The sequence below is a fragment of the Nothobranchius furzeri genome, chromosome 2 (assembly GCF_043380555.1).
Source record: "Nothobranchius furzeri strain GRZ-AD chromosome 2, NfurGRZ-RIMD1, whole genome shotgun sequence".
Taxonomy (NCBI): Eukaryota; Metazoa; Chordata; class Actinopteri; order Cyprinodontiformes; family Nothobranchiidae; genus Nothobranchius; species Nothobranchius furzeri.
In genome coordinates, this window is record NC_091742.1 from 68,069,245 (window position 1) to 68,086,307 (window position 17,063).

The 17,063-nt window shown below is 39.0% G+C and overlaps 1 protein-coding gene across 19 annotated transcripts in view; it reads right to left on the reverse strand.

Moving 5' to 3' along the window:
* Positions 1-2,484: 2,484 nt before the first annotated feature.
* LOC107377409 (adhesion G protein-coupled receptor L3) overlaps positions 2,485-17,063 on the reverse strand; it is a 410,636-nt gene continuing 396,057 nt past the window's right edge. For 6 of the 19 annotated variants that reach the window (XM_070547650.1, XM_070547654.1, XM_070547651.1 and 3 more), the window contains 3 exons: positions 10,202-10,327; positions 9,031-9,048; positions 2,485-5,144 (listed from right to left, as the gene is read on the reverse strand). In XM_070547650.1, coding sequence (XP_070403751.1) covers positions 4,195-5,144; positions 9,031-9,048; positions 10,202-10,327 — 1,094 coding nt within the window. In that variant the 3' untranslated portion in view covers positions 2,485-4,194. Of the gene's footprint in view, positions 5,145-8,996; positions 9,049-10,201; positions 10,328-17,063 lie in introns of all 19 variants that reach the window. The other 13 variants (XM_070547664.1, XM_070547663.1, XM_070547680.1 and 10 more) reach the window with 5 other exon arrangements.

The window sequence follows — 17,063 nt, forward strand, 5'->3', positions numbered from 1 at the left end:
CCGACTTATGTATATGCATGAGGTCCACAAGGCACTTTGCATTTACCATTTATGGCAGTAAGTGGCGTGGTGAGGGTGGGATGTGACTAAAAAGCAGCTGAGGATCACAGTCTACTTTTTAAGAGCATGTTGTGTGGATGCAGTTCAACGCATGTTTTATTCTGAACAGTTAGAAAACAGGTAACACACAGCAAGCTGAAGGGGAGTGAGAATGCAAGTCAAAAAATGACCATCTGGTGAGTCAGAGAAAGAAAAGGCAAAGGAAGGGTTTTCTGATTCATGCCACCTGACATCCTGGTCTCATCTCAGCCTCTGAGCTACAGCGGAGCTCTTCGTAAAAGATGGTGTCAGAAGTTGTCTCTTCAGCACAGTGTGGATGGAGGAGGCTGTTGGTGCAGCACTGAGGAAAATGCTGGAGCATTTAAGGTTGTGAGACAATTGACCTAAAATAGCTGGAACAACGTCAGCATACAGGGCAAACTGGAGAAATTAGAATAGGATGCAAAAATGTATTTATGTCAGTAATTCAACCTAAAACGTGAAACTAATATATAAGATAGGCTCATTCAATATAAAGGCAGATATTTCAAGTCTTTATTTGTTATAATTGTGACGAGCATGGCTTAGCTTATAAAGAAATCTATATTGTGAAAAGGTCCAATATTCTAGACGCAAAGTGTCACACTCCAATCAGCAAATGAATCCAGAACACCTGCAAAGGGTTCCTGAGCCTTTATATCAGAACTATTCAATTCTGATCCTGGAGGGCCGGTATCCAGCATGTTTAGTTGTTTCTGTGCTCCGAATCACTTGATTCAGTTGGTTGAATCACCTGTGCAGCAGCTCCTCAGGCTCTGTAGAAGCCTGTTAATCACCTGCTGATTAAAATCAGGTGTGTTGAAGCAGGGGTTCCACTAAAACGTACTGGATACTGGCCTTACAGGCTTTAGATGGTCTCTCAGTCTTGAGTTCAGTAATTAAATAAACATACTTTTGCACCATATTCCCCTTTTTTGGAGTTTCACCTGTAAATCCGTTCATCCAAAGATATGTAAAGTTTTAACTTGGTGTTCAGGATTCAGGAAATACAGTTTTGTTGTTAAAAGAAAAGAAGAAATGCGTTCATGTCTCTGCTGAAAGGTTCAATCAGCTTATCAGGGAACATTTAAAAGACTTTTCTGTATAAAAGTCATGTATAGTTCTTTCCTCTAGCTGCTTTCTTAAAAGTATTGGTTCAGAAAATTAAGAGTTCAAGTCTGTCACAGCTGGATTGCTACAAGCTACTCAAAGTACTGATCAAAGTCTATTGCTGCTCTCTCAAAACGGATTCACTTTCCTGAATTTCATAGCATGGTATGCATAGTAATTTTAGACAAATAGGGTTGTTGCAATATCTAAATGTGTGGTTTACTTGTTTAATCAATACATTTGAAGTGGTCTCTAGCAGGAATGAATACCTTGCAGGCATAACTCAGGGTGCAAAAAACCCCACAAACACCTGGCTCAAAGGGGACAACTCTGGGACATCGGAGCTTAACACGGCAGAATTTGGGGTCTTATTTCCTGATATTTGGACATCTTTTCACGGACTGGACGACAGCAACGTAACTCTACCACTAAATCTGCTTTGCGATATTGATGCTGTGTGGTTATGTTGCTAATGCTAACGGTTACCTTCTGCTAGCCGAGACATTATCTGCTGATTCTGGACGCTAAAACAACCTTCCTCGTCGTGAGCCAATCTGGGTAAATCCAATTGACAGTGTGACGTAGATCTGCCAGAATTTTCTAATCCCAGAGTTTCACCATCTATGTTCTATCAGAAGCTGATGCAGCAGATAGGTGTAGACTATTTTCATGTTCAGCCTGCATGAAAAACTCAGTGATTGATTATAATCAGAAATACTCTTCTTTTTCAGTGTTCCAAACCTTAATATTTGTTTGTGTGAATCAAATTGGTGAGCTGATGTAAACAACAAAGTAATTGAATGAATTGTGATAATAAAAAAATAAATAAATAAATAAAAATTGTAGAATGTATGGAAGAGGATTCGGGCCACTGAAAATGTAAATAAATAAAAAAGAAAGCTGATTTTAATATTAGAAATTTGACTTTTTTCTGACTTTAGTAAGAATTCTGAGAAAAACATCTTAATTATGAGATGAAAGTCATAATTCTTTTTCTATTTTTTCTTCACAGCGGCCCTAATCCTCTTACGTAATACGGCACAAAATTTGAACCAAACATTTTTTTCCCATAGTCAGTTCAGTTTCACACCTGTACAGCACATCTGTAACAATGTTTTCTGTAGGAAAACCAAGAAACTAGTAGTTATTTTCCTGTTTTGCTGCATAAAACAATAAAATAAACCTTCAGAAGAGAACGCTCACCTCTGGCCTGAACGCTCCAGTCGATTCCTGCATAACTTCTCAAAGTCAAGATAAAAATATGATCTGTAAAGAATTCATTGGTTACACCAGCGATGATATTGAAATATTTATTACAGCTTATGAAATCACTGTTTCTATTGTAAAGCAGACCAGAGCATACAGAGCACATCCACGGCTGCTGGGCCAAAAAGTTTTACTTGGCACTAAACTGGACAGAGTGCTAACGAGGGAAATTACCTGAAAACTATGAAAACAATATGTGATTGTGACCATTTTTTTGAAATCCTGACGTTTACCTGTATAAAAACAATCCCAGATAACACAGACAACACACCAGAATCTTTGTCACATCTATGTGATGAACCTTATCAGTAATTTATTTGTTGGCAAACAATTTTCACCGTTACAACAAACGTCCGCCGTTCAAATCAGAATCTGAGGCAAAAGGGTAGAAACAGGAAGCCATCACCATAGCAAATAATAATAATTTTAATAATAATTAAAAAAAGGAAATCTTTTTGCCATTATATTTTCTACCATCCATTGTCCTATTACTTTTTATTTAACAAATAAATAAATATATTTTCTCCCAGGAAAGGAAATAAAACCAGTTTTTTCTCACTCCAAAAAGGCTCTTTCTTTAATAAGTAAAACAACACACTTTTATATCTTTTGTTAATTTATTTTGTACAAGTGCCTGGTGCACATCAAGGTCCAATGTTTCCTGTTTCTGAGAAATTTTCTCTGAACGTCAATACAAACGCACAATCAAACCTTTTCTGAGGGACACTGATTCAATCTCTGTGATTCGGCTATCTACACAGAAAACAAAGAAAGAATTAAGGAACCAAACGGGAGTAGAAAACTGACCAGGGAACAAAACGGGATATCATCACAGATCAGTGTGATTTTGTAGAATTATTTTTGCTTCTATGGAGTTCTTTTTTTTTTCTATTTGGTGAGGTGGTGATACAACCAAAGACCAGTAGTAGAAATCCAGAGGCCAGTTAAACAGAACCAATATGTTCCTAATCACTACGGCAACAGACAAAAGGTTTGATGGGAACAAAGATAAAATGGACAACAAACAAAAGCCAACCGTTATGTGCAGTGCTAGTTATCTGTACAGTTACATAGAAATATGTAATAATTCTCTCATTAGTTTATTTTTTCTCCCTCTTAACAAATGTTATTACAGTAAATTAAAAAAGAAAAAAAACCTGCTTGAAAGCATACGATCCTTCATGATATTTGCCCAAAATGTGAGTGTGTCTGACTTTTTTTCTTTGTTGTTTTTATGTTTTTTATTGAAGGTACACTTCAGCAAACAAAATGTGCTGCAACTCACCAAAGAGGAAGAAAATATTTCAAAAAGTCCGTATAGATACAGAAGTATAATAAAATAGTCCTTTTTTGTTTTAATTTCACCGTTCGTTCTGGTTCAGTCTATAGTTCAGACTTGGGGAGCATCCAGTTACTTTATCACTGTGAGACCCTAAAAAGTCCCAAACTTGTCTCTCTTCACAATGAGACAAAACCAACCACAAAGGGTTTTTAAAGAGGGAAAAGGCTTGGGCGGGGGACACAACATTAACATATTGGAATGTCTAACCAATTATAGTCACATTAGCCCCCGTTTCAGTGGGATTATGGACTGGTTTATGGACAGGGACAGTGAGAGTACAGCTGTTTGTCTGAAGTCTTCAGGACGCGTTAAAAACAAAGTTACCACTGTCGACGAAGGATGGAGCAATGGACTGAGAGGAACAGAGGGATCTCAGGCGTGTTGGGTAGTGTCAGGATCTATAGGCTGGTGACCAGGTGTGAGGGATCCTGGTGGGCCTCTTCTGAAGTTAGATCCTCTCTGTTGGGTGGAGCGATGAAGCCATCACTACTGCCCCGTCCCAGCTGGTAGTAGGAGTGCAGCTGATGGAGGTGATTACGAGAACCCAAGTTGGGCATACTCTTGTAGTAAACGTCGTCTGAGCTAGCCTCGGGGCTCTTGGCATCCCCGCCCTCCTTGGAGCTGTTGGCAGACCCTGTGGAGACATCGGGCAGGCCAGGCAACATGGGCATACTGTTGTAGAGGGAGTCCCTCTGGTGGCTGTGGCTCGGCGATGAGCCCTCATCCTCGGTGTGCTCGTTGTTGAGTAAGGGGAAGAAACTCTCGCTGTTCTCCTGCGGGATCCTCCGTCGGGACGAAGAGAAAGTAGAACCAGCAGAGAAGGGGTGGTGGGACAATGGAAGTGGGGGCGGTATGGACTGGTGGAGGTGATTGTGAAGGTTGTCCACTGCCTGCAGGGTTGGCAGTGGCCTCTGTGGCAGCAGAGGGGCATTGGACTCTTCACGTATGAGCTCCAAACCCAGGCCTTCATCGTGGTGTGGACTAAAGGTAGAGTGATCATCTAGGTTCAGAGCAATATTCATCCCTATCCCCACTCCCAAGCCCATCCCGTAACCGTTGTCCTTGCCGCCGTTGCTGACATTATTAACTAGCTTGTTCATGAGGTTCCGGTTCTGCTCGTTGGAGCGCTCGTGGGAGTTGTTGAGGTAAGAGGGGATGTAATTGGAGGTGAGCTCTTTCAGGATCTTCTTTTCCAGGGTGGTCTCCTTGTGGTTGTAGCCCCGATCGATTATCTGGACACAGTCACTCATGTACTCAGCGCTGGCAATGCTGTAACTGTTACCATGGTTACCATTCAGTGGTAGAGTATCCATGACACTTGTATCCCGGGCATTGTTCAGGATTCCCTCTGAAATGACAAACATGAGGGTAGGGGGTGCATTGTAGGTAAAAATGTGAACAATTACAATCTGTGATATTTAATTACCACAACCACTTAAGTTTTTACAAACAATACACAATTATTGTGTTTTCTAAACTATTCCCGGATCTTGAGGGTTTGAAGGAAAACTTACAAGCATTATTCATCACTAGGAGGATAGTTCTGAGAAGAGGTAAGGTGGGTTTTGTGGACTGACTAAGATCTAGCCTGTTGTAGACAGCTCTCTTTTGTACAGGCGCAGTTTAGAGAAACAGAGCAGACCAAACTCATGGCTAAAGCAGGAGTTCTCAAACTTTAGAATCTGATTTGTAGTAAGGCCAGAAGTCTGGAAGAACTGGTGATCATCAAGTCCATTTTAGTGCCTTTGTATACAATTTACAAATGCACTGTTTTCACAAGTGGTTGCTTTTGGAGTGCAGTGTGGTCATTTTACCTCAATTGTTATGCGATTACAGTGCATTTTATGACATTTAATACATTTATTCAAAGACAATATATTTGTTGCGGCATGAAAATTTTTTTTAATTAGGCTAAGTCTTGAAAAACCACAGTTCAAGACGTTCATCAGGCGGTCATCCGATTGACAAGCTGAGAGAATCCTTTTGATCATACATTTAAGGTGATATTTCTTGTTTCCACTGGATCTGGATGTTAAATTTAGACCATGATATGGACCAAGACTACAAAAACAAACTGTTAATTGACACATAAGTGACTAACCAAATACATAAATAGTCCCGATCGACTTTCCTTATGGTCTAAATCAGATAAACTCTGGACTAGAATCACTGGGCTAAGTCAAGCATGGCTTGGACAAATGTGAACCATGTTTGTAATTAAAACAATGAAAACAATTAAAATTAAAACAAGACTGGTACATCATATTTATTAAACCCCTTAATGCCTATAATAGGACTGATATGTTTTTTTAATGAAACCACTAATCCTAATTAAACTGGACAGAAATTGGTTTTGGCAACAATGCCATGTATTAACTTTAAATTGTGTTAACTTTTACCCTGTTGTCTTACAATGGATATGTTTTAATAGTCACAAATGAATGTGTAATGTAATGCTGTTTATAGTGTTAGGGTTCCTAAAAATAATGTTTGAGAAATATATATATATTTTTTATCTCACCTGCTTTTTAATATTGACCCTGCCATTTGCTCTTTTTTTCAAACTGTCATTCATAGAGGTCTCTACAACAGGCTGGACATTGTTCATTATCTTTCCACAAACGTTTACTTCATATACTTACCTTGGCTAGAGTAAAAATAGGTTTAGGGCTGAATCTGCTTAGGCAGTGGTGAAACACTGATATTTGACACAAAACACCACATCCACCACAACACAAAAAGCACACAGCGTAAACAAGCAAACACATATTTTTTTAAAAGAGATACAATCATGCAAGTCTCCCTCCAAGTGCACTTTTGTCCTGCCCTAGCTTTAAAAGCTTCAGCCACGTGAACACAACTAGCTGTCTCTTTAAAACAGAATCAGTTCAAATTTGTGAGAATCGCATCCCTCAGACAGGAAAGACTTTCTGTTCTCTCTGTTGCACTAACATGTAGCTTTCACATTTCATCATGTTAAGCATGCTATCAACATCAAAGCAAAACATATGTGATGATGATCCAGACTTCCCCCGACAAGGCCACCCAGCTTGTTAAAAGTGTCAAGCTTTTACTCTGACCTCTTGGAAATTTTGACGAGCAACATTTCTCAGACCTTGGAGAAGTGTAACGTGAATTAGAAAAATAAAACATCAGATATTTTTATTTAAACTGGACCTCTGATAGAGTAACAAATCATTAAATGAGCGTGCCCTAAAATAAATCTGAAAAGTTGGGATCGTTGAACTGGTCTTTTTAACTAAAACATATAGTGCTGTGAAAAGGTATTCACCCCCTTACATGTTTATTCTTCTTTTGCATTTTTGCCATGCTTAAATGTTTCACATCAGTTAATCAATTCAGTATAAGACAAGGGAAGACAGCAATCTAAACCAGCATGTGAAAATGTAACCCCCTTTTTGTCATGTCTTCATTTAACAGGGATTAACTATATTGTTTGAAAAACTGACCTGAAGCCTAACTTATACTTCTCCGTCTGCATCGAGACGAAGACACGCAATGCCTTTATGCATTGACGCAAGAGCTCTCCGACTGGCTCGCAAAGGGTGATGGAGACATGGCCCAATTTTCAACTGTCCGTCAAAAGAGACGGAGACCTCATGCTTGTGATTGGTCAGGGCGCAGCTTCCTGTAAATTTGCCTTTTCCGTTTCAAAAAATAAAAAGATATTTAGCGGCATACATGGAACAGATTGAAGAACGCCTACAGGAAAAAGTATGAGAATATGAATGCTCATTCACCCGTGACCGAAGGAGTACAAAGATATGCAGTAAGTGATTTTATTCGTCGATGGAAAAGACGAGAAACGTGGTTTTAGAGGTGTCGATTACAAGAAGAGGTGGAGAGGAATGAGGGACAAAATTAGCTGTGTTCAAAAGTCTCAGAAATACATCAAAACAATGTAAACACAATAATAAATACACTATCGTGGACCGGATACATGACTGTAATGGCAGGATATCTCAGAATAGTGCTACGCCCTCTGTTGTCCTGGTGGAGAATTGTTTTGCAACAATCCCCAGCTGTCAATGTGTGTGAGTCTCTTCATCGCAGAGCTGATGGAGAAGCATAAATTAGGCTTTAGTCTGCCAATACTCAAACAGATCTGATAATAATATTTTTTTAGAGTTAAGAAATGTCTTCTATAAGACCTCCCTGACAAAATTAAGTAGGCCAAAAGATCTCAAAAAGCAAAGAGATAGAGGCAAAGGTACCCTTAAATGGGGGAGTGTGTCGCTTCATGAAGCAGTTCAAACATTCAAGGGTAGTTTTACACCATATCGTCCTGGCTGTCGCTAACTTACACACACATTATGGTAAAAGTTACTTGTGGAATTGGTACTATAGTTTCTGGATCTGCTCGGGGACCTGCGTCTGCCGTTGATGTCCTCATACTATGGCAGTACCACTCGGCCAAAATTAATTGCATCTCTTTTTCAATTCATTTGTTTTGGAAAGAGTTTAGCAGTTTTGTTATTAAATTAATGTTTGTTACTGCCTAAAAGTTTTTAAACATAGTAACGTAACTTCCGTAAGTCGTATGTCCAGCCAATCATCTAGTGTGATATCAACAGGTGCAGGACCTCGAGCCCGCCAGAAGGAAACATGGTGTCTAATATAGTATCTCCCAAAGATGCTAGACCCGCGCCCTATGGACTTTAGACCTGATTTTTATGGTTACATGTTACTAAATATTTTTCAAAGACTAGACATTATTTTTTTTTATTTTCAACAACATTTCGATGGATATTTCCAGAGACTAAAGGTAAAATTACACAATGTCTCTTTAACCTAATCCCAAACATACTACCCATATTTAAACATGGTGGTGATTGTCTGGGGTCACTTTGCTGAAGGAGAATTTCTGACCTTTGACCTTAAACAACAATTCCCACTGGAGAATCTTCCACTGTGGCTGAGTTAACACAATATCGTAAAGAACAGTGGGATAACGATCCTTGACAGCATTGTGAAGAACTCAATACCATTCGTCAAAGCCAACTGAATGCCACCAAGGGTGTTGCGACCAATTGTTAAGCTCAGGGGTTGGTTACTTTTTCACAGCACTGCACTAGAACCAGAAAAAATCTTTTGGGGCCAAACTAAGCCATGTTTCTTTTTGTTTTTACCCCTTGGTCAGAATCAAGTGAAAATAAAAGGTAAAGCCAAAGTGAATTACATTTGATAAGCAATGTTTAGTTTGACTCCCATACTTGTCTCTCTGTAGGGCTCTTTATGGGACAGCATGAAGAAAAGGAAAGAAGAAAACACAATAAGCATAACAATGACAGGTAAAAAGAGAAACACACAAAATGCTGATGACGCATCGAGAAAATGTTTGGGGAATGCAATTGTTTAACGTCATCAAGCATTAAAAAGAAAAGGAAAATCTGCGTGCCAGCAGAAAGAACCTCGACGTATCTCTAGACAAATATATAAAAGATGTTTTGCCTGTAATGCGCAGCAGAATCCTTGGGGTAAAACATGGCAAAGGTCCTTGAGCGTCAAGTGCATCAATAAATCTTTTGAAGCATTAGCATTTTCATTCCTCCAGATATTTCTTTTCCATCTGTGGTGATGTTAGTGAATTATAGCCCTCCATCACAAGCTCCGAAGCAAGTGCTTGTATCGCATACATAAATTATCCACTGATCAAAGCTCTCTGTGAGTTTTTATCCCAGTTTAACACGACTTTCCCCATTTTACAGACTCACAAAAGTTACAGCAATCTCATATTGAGTGCTGAGAGAATTTCCCTCTGGGATTAATAAAATATCTTTGAATTGAACCGAATAAAATAATAACAGCTCTGCAGAGTTCGAACGAGTCAAGTGGCATTAGTCGGATTCAGAATGTCCAGGTCAACGTGAAGAGATTTGTAAAACACCCCCTTAAAATTCAGCTAAATCTTAATTATGATTGTGTTTCTTTTGACAAGATTACAAATTTGAACCTCAACAATGGAAGGAGACAGCAGATGTGGCACACAAGCTTCACCGACAACATAAGAGCACATTTTAAAAAAATGACTGGTGATGTATCCGGCTCTCTGTGGGGCACCCCATCTCCACTTCAAAAGGTTTTCCCTCATTTTTACAGTTTGTCTTGGCCAAACATGGAAGACAGAGTGAGACTTATGTAACTGAGTGACATAATTTCACTAAAAGCCAAGATACACCACCAAAGCAAGGGAAGCACAGCAAAACAAAGCTAAGAGTTTCATGATAAAGCCTTTGAGACAAAATACATTAAGAGCAGTGATTTTTATTTCTTTTCTTAATTAAACCATATTCCCAAACAGAAATTTCATTATGTTTTGCAAAAGAAGAGAAAATAAGCACTGCTCTGGCCACAATGTTAAAGAATGAAGAGAAGCCAGCACACCTTGAGTGTTGTACATGCCCAGAGGGTTGTTATAAACTGCAGACTCTCCAAGCAATGTGTTATAGGGATTGTTAGTGCCATGAGGACGGAGCAGTGCATTAGGAATAAGATGGTTAGCCATGGCCCCTGGAGCAGCCAGAGAGAGTGGGAGAGAGAGAGACAGACAGAGTGAGAAAGAAAGAGAGAGACAAATTGAGATAAATGCATAGATATAATTGAGAAAACATACATATCTGCAGGGCAGATGCAATGACAGCCATTAACATTCAAATGATCACATGATCATTACTGTGGTGGAGCTACATGAAGGCGGCAGAGCTGAACGGACGGGGCTAATGGGGCCAATGAAAAGTGGGTTAGCTGTAGTGCTAATGTCAGCTACCTAGCTTGTTTTTGTACTACACATCGGCAAAAATAAACTACATCCATAAAAACACCAATATGGCATACTGAAAGCATACAGGTGTTTGTGTTTGATTCATGTTCTGAGAAGGCAAACAGTAATAATAGATCACGTCTAACAGTAGATGAGAGCAGATCTAACAGGCATATTGAGGTTGACACAACCGTGTATTTAAGAAGTGAAAATAAAAAGATGTTTTTTTTTAATATTTTCTAGTATTGAGATTAAAGTCAAAATCAAAATAATATTACCAGAATAAAGTAAAATGTTTGAGTAAAATATCTAACAATTTGTAGACCAGGGTTGTTTATTGGCGAAAATTTTGCAATACGATATATATCACGATACAGGGATATGATATGATTAATATCACGATACAGGGAAATGATACGATATATATCACAATACAGGGATATGATACGATTAATATCACGATAAAGGGATATGATACGATTAATATCGCGATACAGGGAAATGATATGATTAATATCACAATACAGGGATATGATACGATTAATATCACGATACGGAGATATGATACGATTAATATCACGATACAGAGATATGATACGATATGATTAATATCCAATACAGGGATATGATATGATTAATATCATGATACAGAGATATGATACAATATGATTAATTTCACAATACAGGGATATGATACGATTAATATCACGATAAAGGGATATGTTACGACATATATCTCAATACAGGGATATGATACGATTAATGTCATGATACAGGGATATGACACGATTACTCTCACGATACAGGGATATGATATGATATATATCACTGCACAGGGGAGACAACACAATATATCTTGATGCGGGAAGGCAATATGATATATGTCGTAATACAGGGGAAACCACACGATATATCGTGATCCTAAACACCATTTTATTTTGCAATTTTTAAGACTAAATATAATTGGAAATCTCACTTCCAAGACACATTCAGTGTTATTTTGCGAGATCTCATTGTTCTGTCAGAATGAAGCAGTAAAATCTGCTGCCACCTAACAGTCAGAGTTGGAATTACAGACAAAAGAAATACAGTAAATGTTGTTGTGTCAATTCTTATTAGAAAAAAAAATCTATACACTGCTTTTAATTGATTTCTTATCATAAAATGAAACATTGCAATGTTTTAGCACATTGATATTTTCTTACACCCCTTACTATGATCTTAAAATTTCAAAAAGTAATCTCAGCCTTTCAACAATTATCTGAACATTTTAACATTTACATGATAATCTCAACAATTCAAATACAGTATCTACGTTTAAATTGCAAGCTCAGTAATTTGATATTTTCAAGATTTTGTCAAAAATTTAATCATCTAAAAATGTGAATGCTTTTTCAAACTTCAAAAATCAATAATCTCTGCTTTTTCACTAAAATCTCAGCATTTAATTGAATGATCTAAAAATTTGTACATTAACCATCAACATTTTCACTGTAGTCTCTTAATTTCAATACAATTCAAAACAATTAGATCAACTTTAAACATTCAATGCTCAAAGATGTCAGCACTTAAATTATTATTGAAATTTTTGTCAACAAATGTAATATTTCAACAATATTTAAACTAAAAGTTAAACTTGACTCTTAAAGCTGAAAATTCAGCAACTCTTCCTCCTAAATCTTCACAGAAAATGACAACTATAGGTTTCCAAATAGTTTTATTTTTATTGAAAATACTTTGAAATAAAACAATTTTATTGAAATTTGTCTCATATAATATTTCATATTTTGTTTTGATTCCTTTAAAAGAAAAACCTTCTACAGCAATTTTACCACACCACTTTATTTCTAGAGTGCTTTTAACACGGCATTCCAACTGACCAAAGCACTGTACATGATAAAACAACACAGGCAAAATAGTCAAATGACAGAAAAAGAATTAAAAAGAACAACAAAATAAAACCACAAAATGCTAATCCACAGATTTTAAATTGAACAACCAAGGTGGAAAGAAAGGTGACAAAGTATGAGTGAATTCTTTATGGTTTAGGAGTTGAAGGCCAGGGAGAAGTAGTGGAGTAGTAGAGAAGTAGAAGTAGCTTGCCTGACCTGAAAAGGCAGTGAGTTCCAGAGTTTGGGGGCACAGATAGAACAAGTCCTTTCCCATGCGGGTCTTCAAACGTGCCTTAGGGACGGTGAGGGCTGCACCATTCTTCTTCTTCTTCTTATTATTATTATTATTATTATTATTGTTATTATTATTATTATTGTTATTATTATTATTCCTTCTGGCAGTACCAATCTTGGGAGCAGAAGCAGTGTGATATTTCCTTCTCTCCACAGAGCAAAGATCAGCATTTGCTCGTTCTCTTCTCTCAGTAGCTGAAATAACCTTTGAATGAAGTGATGTCCTCTCTTTAGTCAAGCCCATCATTACTTCTGCTTCACCCTTGCCTACTTCGTACTAACAGAAATGCAGGCTCATCTTCTATTTATGTAACGCTGCTCGAGATCCACACCGCCAGGATCTCGCCCGAGTGACTCATCGGTTTCCCGCGCTCAGAAAACAGTCTTCACAGTCTGAGCCGGCTGATAAGCTGCAAATTTAAGGGCTGTGGACTTAAATATGAATGTTTTGTTTATTTGTACTTTGTACAAAATTTAATTTATTTTCAAGAGCTTGAATGCATTATGAAGGAGTATGGAGAAAATATTTGGGGGCTGCATTCACTTCCTGTTTACAAGATTTACCCCCTTCCTCCCGTCAACACGAGGCAACAGTATTATTTTCAAAGAAGAAGCCAAATGTGTGCGTGTTCTTGTGACGTACGTCGTACAAAAGCCGGTAAATAGGGTTGGGGTAAACGATTATTTTTAAAACGGTTATTCTGACGATTATTTTATCGAATAGTCAACTACTCTAATGACTATTTAGACAATTAATCTAGTGTTTATTTTTCTATTGCACAATTAATAAAAACCAAAAAATCTCTAATAAATTCCTCAAAAAAATCTCTAAATTGTTACTATAAGAGAATAAACACTACAGGCCTTCCATTTTGTATAACACTGCTTTTATTGTGTTGGTTGGTTATGTTCTGGTGACGTGTAGAATTTGGGAGTGCAGGCTGCTGCCTGAGAGGTAGTTGGAGACAGAACGTCTCCATGCTGCTTTGTTTTGGTCACTTATGTGCGTGAGGCGAGTGGTGTTACGACTCTTCCTGGGGAGTTTGGCTCGTGTGCAAAAAGTAAGGGACAATAACGGGATTTAAAAGTTAAAATGATGATCAGGTTTATATACAACTACAAAAAAACATAAATCTTTCCATCCACAGGTTGGGAGTAATAAAACTAATTCTGCCTGTGGGGAATTAAAACAAAAGTACAAATAACTAGGGATGTCCCACTGGGCAAAGATTACTGGGTTCTGGACCAAAATAAGAATCTCCAAAGGTCCAAACTCTAAACTGGGTGGTTAAACCAAACTCAAGGTGATATTTTAAACTAAACCGAAAACCCACAACACTCTAAATGTAATAAAAGGGAGATCTGCACCACAAAAAAGATGAACTCTAAACCAAAACGTACCAAACACAAGAAGCTGTAAGCGAAAATGCTAACAGTAGCTTTACCAACGTTAAGTTCATGTTACCAAGTTTGGGGCAGCAGTAGCTCAACAGGTTGAGCGGGTTGTCCAGTAATCGGAAGGTTGCAGGTTCGATCCTGGCTCCGGACAGAGATTTCTGCTGTTGTGTCCTTGGGCAAGACACTTAATCCACCTTGCCTGCTGGTGGTGGTCGGAGGGTGGCGGCTGTGCTCGGCAGCCTCGCCTCTGTCAGTGCGCCCCAGGGCAGCTGTGGCTACATCGTAGCTCATCACCATCAGTGTGTGAATGTGTGTGTGAATGGATGAATGACACACTGTAGTGTAAAGCACTTTGGAGTCCTTACTCTGAGAGGCGCTATACAAGTGCGGGTCATTTATCATTTATCATCATCATTTAAATAAACCAAAAACACCCAGCAGCAAACAGACCAGCACCGAGGAGAGACTGCTACCAAAAAAACAGCTCTCCTAATGTCTGAAGGAAGCTCCTTTATGAAGGGAGAAACGCTCCCGGTGATTTTCTACATCTGCGGAAGTTGTTGTCCGTTGCCGGGAGACGAAGGCGGGCAAAACAGGAAAGGAATCTAGTAGCAGACGGACATTGTTCCGGATCTTCGGTATTTGGTGGAGATGTTGGTGAAGACTGAGAAGAGGGTGAACGAGAGGAAAAACAGGCAGATTCCTCTATTTACAAACTCCTGGGGATGCAACAAGTGGGCGCGGTGCGTCGACTACCGGATCTGACGTCGACGAATTTTTAGAATCGAGCCGTCGACATCATCGATGCTTCGCTTCAGCCCTACCAGTACACATATTTTATCTGAAGCGCGAGTACACAGCAGTTAGATCCTCATGTAGAGTGCTCTCTTCTCATGCTCTGAATCTATCATGTCATCGGGGAAAGGGTTTATTTCAGCCTGAAACTCCTTCATCCACCTTATTTTGTGAGGGATTTTGGAAGTTGCTAGTTTACTTTACGATGATTTCCTAATTGCAGTGGTACTTTGTTTTGTTGACAGTCCTCTGTGCAAATTCAGTCTAATCTTTTAACATTATTCCTCCACTTTGTTTTGTTTTTTAGTCTTGTATGAGCTCGGTATTAATTAGACATGGTATTATTTTGCTTGGAAAACAGAGCACTGTTTTGATTGGCAAAAGAAATAAATAACATTAATTTGTTGGTGCTGGTGCCGCTTGCCCTAATTACAGAGTATTTCATAAACAACCAGCCCCCTTCTTATTTATTTATTTATTGAATTCTCACGACAGACCCCCCACCACACCCCCACACTCCACCGCTTATTGTGTCTATGTTGAAATTGGGCAATTTTCTAAAGAATCGCGCTGATTGTGCAGCAATGATACTGAATGCTGGGATAAATTGAAGGTGCAATGCTATCAGGATGATTGCATGACTCGAGAAGCGTCAGCTGCACGCTCGTTCTCTCATATTCTAGCGGGTGGTGGAGGAGGTTGGGTGCTAAGACTTCAAAGGACAAATCAGCAAGAAATATTTGCTCCTCAGCACATAATTCCTTAATAACCACACAGGAAAAGCCAAGGATGAGTGCAATTCTACTTGCATCTGTTCCTTATGATACATGTGATGGCAGAGCACACTTCCCAGCATGCACTTTTTTGAGTTCTACCCTGCTAAGTAGCCAGGGGTATAAAAGGTGCATTACTAATTTCTACTTCTTGCCTTTTGCCTTTATGGAACATCCATGTAAGGCTTTTCTTCCAACTCCTGACCTCCAACCCCCCCAACCTGCACACATGCATGTACGTGCACATGTGCGCGCGCACACACACACACACCCTTAATTCAGCCTCTGCACAGTGTATAAAAGCTGTTGGTGGTGCTAAGCTGAGCGCCTAATTACAGAGATCATGACACTTCCTCACTGTGTCGAACATTAATCCATCATTGTAACTATGCATTAGTGTCTTTGCGAGCAGAGAGCCCGGAGTGAATTGAGAGAGCGAGCAGCGCGGAGCTGGAGCTCTTAATCAGGAGATGTGATGGCTGCCGAGTGTGTTGGAGAGGCTGCCAGCAACAACGGCAACATGGAGTCGGATTCTGTAGAAGCTGAGAAGGTTTAACGTTTCCTTGCTGACTGCTGCCGTGTTCTGATTAAACGTTTATTTTTCTTTTTTTCTGAAAGCTAAAGCATTTTAATATTGTTGGTTTACAGAAACTTATTCTAAGAATTTCAGAGTATTAGGATTACAATATTTAGCGCCTGGCAGAAATAAAGCTGATTTTGACCCCACATGATGCAGATAGCAGCTTCTTAAGCCCAGTTCACATGGCAGGATAATCAAGCTGATTTTTCAAGTGCTCCTCCTTTTGCAGCAATTGTAAGGATGCACACTATTACTGTAATGGTTTTAAAGATAATCCTACCTTGTGCGGTGTCTTACGAGCAATCTGGTCCACTCGGAAGTACGTTGGGACTGGTCTGATCATAAATCCAGGTTTTCAAACATGGTCAATTGACTTGGTTGCATTTTACATTCTGCCACTGTTTAGCACTGTCTACAATTCTGCTGTGTCTGAAACTGCTATACAAATAAAATTGTACGGTAGTTAGGAGGCAACTTTGGGAAGAGCCGGACTGGGACGATAATTCAGCCCTAGAGTATCTCTGTTTGGAAAAATCTACTGAAGAAAGTTCTCAGAGCAGCAAGGAGGTGGAACGTTGCTGTAAACATCCCAGCTCTAAGCCGATCTTCATCCGTCACACGTCACGTGATCATGAAGCAGAAAATCCATGTGTTAGGAGATCGTTTTGGGCTGCTGCTGTAAAAAAAAGTGAGGCGTGAACCGGAAAAACTTCTGCCGATCACAGTTCGACAACGGATTATGAAAGAACGGATA